We start from the raw sequence: 9,935 nt of genomic DNA, 5'->3' as shown, positions 1-9,935 counted from the left end.
GGGGGGGGGGTCTGCCCCCTGCTGCCTGGCAGCACCTGCCAGGCAGCAGGGGGCAGTCATGTACACAGTTTTTTTGTATATTCTAACCTGAAGCGTCTCCATCACCATGGGAACGCCTCTGTGTTAGAATATACTGTCGGAAATGAGTTTCACGATGTAGCTCATATCCGACAGTATATTCTAACATAGAGGCGTTCCCATGGTGATGGGGACGCTACAAGTTAAAATATACCATCGGATTGGAGAAAACTCCAATCCGATGGTATAACAGAACTCCAGACTTTACATTGAAAGTCAATGGGGACGGATCCGTTTGAAATGGCACCATATTGTGTCAACATCAAACGGATCCGTCCCCATTGACTTGCATTGTAATTCAGGACGGATCCGTTTGGCTCCGCACGGCCAGGCGGACACCAAAATGACTTTTTTTTCATGTCCGTGGATCCTCCAAAAATCAAGGAAGACCCACGGACGGAAAAACGGTCACGGATCACGGACCCACGGACCCCGTTTTTGCGGGCCGTGAAAAAAAACTGTCGTGTGCATGAGGCCTTAGGCCTCATGCACACGACCGTTGTGTGCATCCGCGGCCGTTGTTCCGTTTTCCGTCTTTTTTCGCGGACCCATTGACTTTCAATGGGTCCGTGAAAAATTCGGAAAATGCACCGTTTGGCTTCCGCGTCCGTCACCCGTTTTTCCAGTCCGTGAAAAAAATATGACCTGTCCTATTTTTTTCACGGATCACGGTTCGCGGACCCATTCAAGTCAATGGGTCCGTGAAAAAACACGGATGCACCTTATAAGCCTTCCGTGTGTCATCCGCGTCCGTTTTTTCTGCGGATTGGTTGCCGGGAAACCTATCTCCAAGTCATTTTGCACAAAAAAAAAAAAAAAGGAGACAGGAAGTTGAAAGTAGACGATTGGCAAGCCTTGTTTGTGAGGAGATTTACCTCAGACAAGAATTGTCATCAGGAAGTTTGGTGCAAGGTCACTATCAAACCGACAAAATGCCCAAATGGAATGTAGAAAAGTTGATAACTTTAGTACAAGAAAGGCCCGAGCTATGGGACACTCGCTCCTCCGCCTATCAGGACCGCGTACGGAAGGAGATCTCATGGGAGAAAGTGGCCCGTCGCCTCAAGCCACGCGAGTGGGAGAAAGAGGATAACAGAGGTCGTGCAGATCTAGGTACGTGCAAGCAATGTCGCAAAGAGGTTTGGTACTTGTGTAGTCCCTTAAGAAAAAGTAAATTACTTCAGAGAATTCCCAATCATGTCCCATAGGAGGCCTGGCTTAATTGTGTATTGCAGGGATGCTCAACATGTGGCCCTCCAGCTGTTGTTAAACAACACCTCCCACTAGGCCCTGCTGTACCTGAAGGCCTGCTGGGAGTTGTCATTTTGCAACAGCGGAAGGGACGCAGGGTGAGCATCCCTGCTCGCGTGGTATGTACATGTAGGGGCCCAGCTGTAGGCGAAGCAGGTGAAGCAGCTACATTGTGTCCATGAGCTTGAAAGGCCCTATCCGGGAAGAGGGGGGAGTAGATTAAAATACTTTGTCATGGACCCCTCCACAGTGTCTGCACAGTTAGATATACAGGAACAGTATAGGTAATCTAAAAAAGCTAGAAACAGCATCCTGAGAAAAGAGAGTGTTCATTACTAGCCACTGGACTCGAGTCGGCTTGTAAGGAAGGTGTTGCAAACAAATTACTGTGGTAGGGGGGCCATCTTTGACATTTGTCATTGTGGCCAGTCATTTATCTTTACGCCCCTGGGTATGTTTGTACTACTTTTCTAGTATTATTTTACGCCCCCTTCCTGTTTTAATGTCTGTTCCCACCTTACCTTCTGCCCACCGTTGTAATGTATTCTGTGGCTTTTTTGGGCAAGTTTGAACACATGTGCCATGTTGAACAGTATCTTTAATCTGCTCTCTCTTGGCAGTTACATGAAATAGTCTTTTGAAAAGCCAATATCCCCATATTTTCGCCATTCCTGAAATTGTCTACCATTCTCTTTCACCCACAAGTGGAGATGTGCATATTTTAAATTTGAATCATTCCATAAATTCAACGCGCTTTTCTTTTGAAATAAACAAATTTGAGTAATTCTCAGTTTATTCAACTTTGGATGCTTGTTTTGACAGTGAAAAATGTAAAGGTCCGCTGGAACAGCTGTAGGGACCAGTTCCGGAGGGAGCTAAACGAAAAGGGCCGCAGCGGAGAAGGGACGTCGCGCAAAAGGCCCTACATCTATACTCAGCAGCTGAGCTTCCTTCGTCCGGTGATGGAGTTGAGGCCGTAAGTTTTATTTGTTACCGTCATAAAAACATTTTGATTCAATTCATGTCCGAAAACACCATGCAAACATATATGTGTTATACCTTTAGGCTCGGTCTGCACGACGACATTTGGTGCGCATCAAAAAGTCAACCAACAGATAGGATGCAACAGTTGTGGGGCAACATTTTGATGCCATCATCTTGTGCGACAACTTTTAAAAAGGCAGTTTTTGTTGTTGCACTCTAGCATGCGACATTTGACGACTGCGATGTGTCTTTTGCTCTAAAATCAGTCGACAATGGATTTTAGGCGACAGTGGCGTTGCAATCGCAGCATGTCGCATGTTGCAGTGCGACACCCTTGACTGCCTGTAATGACCGGCGTCACACACAGGGAGGAAAACAGGGAAAGCCCTGGCCAACGGAGAGGGAAAGGTGGTGACCCCTAACTCACCTTGCGGCAGGCACCTGACGTCCCTACACGGGTTCCTCACCCGTGCGGCAATCACGTGGCTAAACCCTGGCTTTCACAGAATTGAGAACTAGATAGTGAACGGGCCAGTGGGATCGCTAGTCCTCACCACTGCACTAAGAGGGAAACACCAGGGAGAGGACAGTCAAATACAAACCAACACAAAACACCCAGGTGGACGACCACAGCAGTCCACAAAGGTCCAACAGGGATCCGGAGGGTAACGTTCTGAAACAACCATCCGTGAACGCAGCAACACAGCTCCAGTGGGTCAGGATAGATGTCCAGGCAGGAAGCTCTATCTCTGGCAACCAGAGAAGTGTGAGAGGAGAATATAAGGAGGTGGGGAGTGCTGGACAAGGAACAGCTGAGAGAAGGAGCTACGGATCCCTGAGTGAGCGAAAAGGGTTTTCATTGCTAACCCAGAAAGCTACCATAAGGAAAACAGCCCTATCTTACATAGAGCGCGCAGCCAACCGCTGCGACTTCCTGACCCCGGGTATAACGGAGTCAGGCGTGGTTCTTGACACCCTCGTGACACTGCCATTCTAAAAATTGATGCGCAACATTGGTGCTACAAAATGGCTCGCCACAAATGTCGTCGTGTAGACCTTGCCTTTCTCCAAGTGTGTGATGCAATTTTTGAAGTTGCAGGTTTTCTTCACACATAAGGGGGTTGCCTTTCCACAGGATCGCCAGAGCCACCAATGTATCCCTTACATTTGAGAGAAATCTCCCTTTTTGTTGTGTATTTTGAAAATGATGCCTACTCATTGTTGGTTTTTAGTGTAACCAACTTATTCAAAGTAAGTTACCTACCTCCTCAACTATGGGCATTTTGAGAGGATATGCGGCTATTGGCTTACAGCAAATCGTCTGTCCGATGGCAGTTGGAAAAAATTCACCAGCATACCCCTGATTGGGAAGGTGGACACATTGCTCTTGCGGCACATTTAAATATTTATGCAAAACCGAATGCCTAAATTTGCTGTGTGCATGTTCCTTGACTAGCATCTGACCAGTATAATATCCAAATTTGTATAACTTATATCATGATTTATAACGGATTGTCAGTACACCCTGGAACTCTATCAAGGGGTTCTCTTACCCCATTGTTCTTGGTTTACCAGAAATCAAAGTCCGGCCTGACCCTTGAGCTGGACGAGTAAATGTCGTCAGGCACATCCATACTGGTACACTCTGGCAACGTTAAAAATGCATCCACCAGCATCAGGGGAATATTTTCAGCTATTTGGACATTAGAACATGCTGGTAGTGAAATTTACAACCAGTTAAGGTGGCACATTTCTTCAGTACGGATGGCCGAGAAGGCCAGAATCTCTTCTGTTGGCTAAGGCAAAACCTGCAAGATTCTAATCTGGCTCCCAAACAACACCCCTTTGTTTAGTGGTTTAAACGTACGCTACTGAAACACTGTACATATCATATGTGCCCAAATGAGTAAAGTATGCAAAGTGTCATTTGTTTGAAAATCTCAAATAGATGGTTTATTAGACCTTTTGTGATATATGTTGCATGCACATACATATATTAGCCATATTCATTGTCCAAAAATAGTTTGGGATGTGGGATGTTGGATTGGCAACTTGAAAAATCTTTATTTATTTACATTTGTGTGATTTATATCTACAGAACTGTGGACAATCTGGAGGACAGTGACGAATCAGAGGAGGGCGGTGAAGAAACCCCTGCTGTATTTTCCCCGGATTCAAGCCCCCAACATTCCCCAGTGTTGGAAACCACTGAACCACCCATGGGAACCAGTGGTGGGGAACCTGAAAGGCCTGAAACAAGACCACAGCCCAGGAGGAGGAGGAGGAATGCCCCTCAGTCGTCCTCTGAGCTAGCGAATCGGGAAATGATAGATGCCCGAGTCATCCAGTTCCTAGCTCAGAGGAGGACTGATGGGCATGAAGAAACTATGCTTAGGGGGCTTGCGCCAATGTTGAAGCTCGTTCCCCAAGCGAGCCAGCAACAATGCATGGCCTCTCTTTTGTTGGTCCTTAAAATGTTCTCCCTGCCATACCAGGGAGACATTTTAGGGGATATCAATAATTTATTGAAGAAATACATGGTGGCTACGAATCAGCAGCCACCAACTTTTCAGCAGGCACCGCATCCTTTCCATGGACAGCAATCTGGGGGTCCCACTTTCCAGGGCTCCCAAGAGCAGAACCCTACCCTTGCCCAGTCCTTTAATGTGGGCATGTTTGCTGCTGCTCCCCCTCAACCAGCCCAGGTGCATCCGGCGTCGTCGTACGCCCCTGGCTCGTTTTCCCGAGACTTATTTGAATTGTAAATTTTAGTTTATTTGGTTTGTGTGCTGCTATTGCTTGCATTATTAAGTGACAAAATTACTCTTTTTGAAATCAAAAAAAAGTTTTATTGTTTTTCAGTTAAAATATTTATCCAACAATCAATTGACTTATGTTTTTTCATTTATACAACACAGTGGAACACTTCAACCAGTTTTAGTCACAACAGATATTACCCAAAAAAAGCCCCAAACACACTTCATCTTGCAAGAGAATTTTTTGAATTAAAAATTGGTAAAGAGGTATTAGAAGGTTTGGGGATTCTAAGTTTAAAATCAAAATTCCTTGATGTTAGTCATCGCCCCAAAGAAAAACGGGAAAAAAATGCAAAGATTAGGAATTTTAAAAATAGAATTCTCCAAACCTCAGCCCGCAAGCCCACGTCAAGGGTCCTCAGTGTCTTGCGAGTCCCTACACTCAACTATACCACAGTAAATATTTGCAAACTATCTACAAAATAAAAAAACACTAATGAGACCAGAAGATTTCAAAAACTGCCACGAATTGCGTCCCTCTGCCATGGCAAGGACCCCTCGGGGCTTGAAAAGTAGTCTGCATAGAGTTCCCGAACTGCAAGTCCAGCAGTCCCAGGTCGCCTATGCAGGGTCCGATCCAAACCCAATTCTGATGACGTCGGAAGGTCTTCCATGTCACCAGAAGAGGAAGCCTCATGAATCCTGGTGAAGTTGTGTAGAACAACACAAGCTTGAATCACCAGGGTAGCATTATCCGGATTCATCTGTATGGATGACAAAAACACCCTCCACTTGCTGGAGAGTATCCCGAAAGCGCACTCCACATACCGACGGGCACGAGTCAACCGGTAGTTGAAGATACGCCTCCTGACATCCAAACCACGCTTTGGGAAGGGCCGCATAACATGGGTAGTTAATGCAAACCCTTCATCCGCCACGATGACAAATGGAGCCGGCGGACCAGCAGATCCGGGCAGTCTTCTGGCCTCAGGCAGGGCAAGCTGGTTGGCACGAAGCCGCTCACCCATTCTAGAAGCACTAAAGATGCGAGCATCAGCAGTTCCATAGGCCCCGATATCTACCATTATAAACCGGTAGTTACTGTCAGCAACAGCCATCAGTACTACCGAACAAAACTGTTTATAATTGAAGAATCGGGACCCTGAGTGAGGCGGCTTCTTCACACGGATGTGCTTGCCATCCATTGCCCCGATGCAGTTTGGAAACTGCGCAGAAATTTGGAAGCCCTCAGCAATCCGAAACCAATCGTCCGCCTTGGGCTGCGGCATCATCGTCTCTCGGAGTTGCTGCCAGATGACTTGACAAGTGTGACGGACTATCCGAGATATCGTCGAGGTTCCGAGGAGAAACTCAAAATGCAGGGATGCAAATGAGTTACCAGTAGCAAGGAATCTGTAGGCAAATGGAAAAGAAAGTTAAAATTCGACACAAAAACAAAGTGCACAGCAGATGCAGGAATCACATTTAATCTTTTAGATCCAAATAATTTTCAAAAAACAAGGGCAATGGAGTCCAACCTATGGCACGGACGCCAGAGGCAGCACTCTAGGGCCTGTCTTTGGCCACACGCTCACCCTTAAATCTCAATTGAAAAACCCAAATCAAATAACTTTGCATTTGCATACCATTCATCAGCAGAGGCCACACTAAGAACGGGACATACAGCACTGAATGTAGACAGTCTATTATAGTTGTGATGAATAATACATGGAATCAAAACGAATTCTGAAAGTCGAATATGTGGTAAGTTGTGGGTTAAATTTGGGGATCACATTGTTAACTAAACAGCTCCATCACACTACCTAATGGCCTTTGGTGAATAAGCCAAACCCCTTTAAACCCGTAGTAAAGGGCTAAGAGCCAAACAATACCAGCTATTGGGATGAGGCCAGTATTAACACAAGTGCACAACTGTGTTTGGAGCCTTGGAAATTATGACATTTTCATGCCACTTCAGAAGTATGTTAACATTGCACACAATTAGTATGGTACCTGAAAAACCCTTGAGTTTCATTGAACCAAAACTCACTCAAAATAACGTCCTGCACGGTATTTAGGCGACAAACTGGGGGATGCATGCATAAAGGGCTCCTGACTGAGGGCACCAACTCTTCAAGCCAATATAATAATACACAGCACTCGACAGTAGTTTGAAACCAAAAAGAGAGTTATTCACTCATACAGGCAGGTTACTGCCTGCTGGAACCTGGCTGACTGACGAAATAAATCAACTTTATACACAAACTACTGTCCAGTGCATTGGATTATTGCATTGTCTCTTAAACGTTACCTGAACACAGGTTGCAAACTTGCAGAAAGGTGGAATACTGAAAGTCAATTTAGAATGTCATATGACAGTGATTACCTGGATTTTAAAGCACAAATTAAATTTAGCAATCAGACAAATTAAGCAGACTTTAAGCAAACAGTAGCACATGTCTAGCAGCAGCCATTTTCTGGCACATGTTCCTCCAGATACAAGCACGGCACATTACTGGGGTTACTTTACAAGTACTATACTGCTTACCTCAACGTGACGATGAGCCTTTCCTCAGGTGAAATGCTGCGCCTCATAGTGGTGTCCATAAAGGTAAGGACAGTACGTAGAGACGACAGCAAGCGATCAAAGGTACCCACTGACATCCGACAGAAGGAATAGAACTTCTCAGGATGCAGCCGCAGATCTTTGTAGAGGGTATGGAAGTGTCCTTTCCGGTAACGTTGTGAAACAATCGGATGGACCCAAAATCGTCGCCTTCTACGCGGTTCCTCCTCCAACAAAGGAGTGCGCTGTCCCCAACGCCGAGAAACCAGCCAATGCAGCACGACCTCTTCCTCTGAATCCGACATGGTGATACAGCAAAGAGTAGCAGCCAAAATAACCTCTGTACTCTGGAAAGACTACAGAAAATGGCCACAAAACCAAACTCAGGTGCCCTTGATTTATACCAGTTTCTAGGGTGGAGTTAGTAAAAATTCATTTTTTTCAACAGACCATGATTTTGTACGGTCCGCAAAAAAAACGGACACGGAGACACACGGAAGCACAACGGATGAAAAAACGGACACGGATCACGGAACAACGGAGGCCCGTTTTGCGGACCTTAAAAAAAAACGGTCGTGTGCATGAGGCCTTATGCAAATGTTACCCACTTTTCCACCAACTCATACCTTTCTCGTCTTAGGAGACTCTTCTCCACATATCTTTGGGGAGGAAAAGGCGCCAGACTGGCTCACAATAGGTTAATACTGAGACGCAACCAAGGGGGCTTCGCCTTACCTGATATTCACACATACTACTATGCCATTCACCTGAAGAGATGGCTACAACTACACGTCCCCCGTCTCCACACCATAGGAAACTAACTAGAAATTTTACAACTTTCCCAGGGCCAAAGGGCGGCTTTGTGGGACTTGACCTCCACATCACTACACACACAAGTGTTGCTTAAAGGCACTAGCTCAGTCATTAAACACCTCAATAAGGAGCATGATTTATTTCCTAACACATCAGCTAAGATGCCTGCTGACTTGGCCCCATTCTCAGCTAGACCCAAGGTGGAACGAACGCCTCAGATTTGGAGCCGGTTCAAGGAATATATGATTGCAGATTTTATTAAAGGTACCAGAGGCGAACTTCCAAACCAGCACCCTCTTAGACAGGTTTGGGATGACTCCAATTTTCTAGACCTTATAGAACTAAGATCCGTGGGCAAGACACTTATGTCTAAATGTAACCCTGGCATGGCACTAACATGGTTTGAGAAGTTGCTAACACCCATTACGCCCCAACGCAAACTGATCTCTCTACTGTACCTAGCCCTGAACACCCCTCAATCTGGAGCAACCCCACAATACATACGGACATGGGCAGCGGATTTGAACACAACATATTCTGAAACAGACGTACTACGCATTCATTCCCACTCACATGGGTTCTCCCGCTCTGTGAAAGTTCAGGAACATTCATATAAAGTTCTTACACAGTGGTATCGCACACCAATGAACTTATTTCTCAGTGGTCTTAGTGACAATGACAAAAGTTGGAGGTGCAAGGATGGTAGAGGGACTCTACTACACATTTTTTGGACCTGCCCCAAAATACGACCTTACTGGGACCAAGTCTCAAAGGCCATTTTGGGTACTAGCATACCACTATCACCGGAGTTGGTACTTCTGTGGCTGCCCACAAAGGCCTTATCACCCTCAAAAGGCAACCTTTCAACACACCTAATACAAGCAGCTCGACTGCTCATCCCTCAACGATGGCTTAGTACAGAGCCTCCAACATTTTCTCACTGGGTAGCCAAGGTCGACTGCTTACATAGACTAGAAGAACTGGCTAGTTGGGACTCTAGAACTCATGAGAAACACAGGATACTCTGGAACCCTTGGTTGACTTCCAGGCAATCACTTGGGGCCAATACTGTCCGGCCCAAACATTGGGACCTCTGACACATTAACACCTATATACCGGATTGGATGTCGGATAAGTACACTAATAGGAGTAACAGAATTAGGTTCACTAAGGCTCTCACATCGACCACACTGCCCAGTTAGAAGGGCAGGTTTCCCCTTCTTTCCCGGTTACCGTTTATATATAAATTGTGTTATGTAATTTACTGCAACTGCTCAAGTATACTGTATGACTTTTCATACTGCTTACAGGTCTCTTATATATTATCCTAATATGCCACACGACATTATATAAACATGTACACAAAACACTATGTACTATGTTACATGTTATGTATGGTCATCTCAATAGAGGAAATCTGACAAGGAATGTAACTACTATAATACTGCTACTATGTACAAGAATATAACTACTATAATTCTGCTCCT

At 45.4% G+C, this 9,935-nt stretch overlaps 1 protein-coding gene across 1 annotated transcript; it reads left to right on the top strand.

The window, feature by feature from the left end:
• The first annotated feature begins 734 nt into the window (after positions 1-734).
• LOC122929699 lies at positions 735-5,078 on the top strand. Its single transcript, XM_044283359.1, has 2 exons — positions 735-2,305; positions 4,412-5,078. Exons 1-2 carry the CDS (start codon positions 2,136-2,138, stop codon positions 5,076-5,078), a joined length of 837 nt encoding a protein of 278 aa, XP_044139294.1. The 5' UTR covers positions 735-2,135.
• Positions 5,079-9,935: the final 4,857 nt, after the last annotated feature.

The sequence above is a fragment of the Bufo gargarizans genome, chromosome 1 (assembly GCF_014858855.1).
Source record: "Bufo gargarizans isolate SCDJY-AF-19 chromosome 1, ASM1485885v1, whole genome shotgun sequence".
NCBI lineage: Eukaryota > Metazoa > Chordata > Amphibia > Anura > Bufonidae > Bufo > Bufo gargarizans.
The sequence above is the reverse complement of the archived record's forward strand: the minus strand, read 5'-3'. Positions and strand labels throughout refer to the sequence as shown.

Excerpts from the sequence above, each read along its gene's own strand:
- LOC122929699 (XM_044283359.1), top strand. The coding sequence starts at position 2,136 with ATGCTTGTTTTGACAGTGAAAAATGTAAAGGTCCGCTGGAACAGCTGT. Across the intron at positions 2,306-4,411 it reads CCGGTGATGGAGTTGAGGCC|AACTGTGGACAATCTGGAGG; the intron begins GTAAGTTTTATT and ends TTATATCTACAG.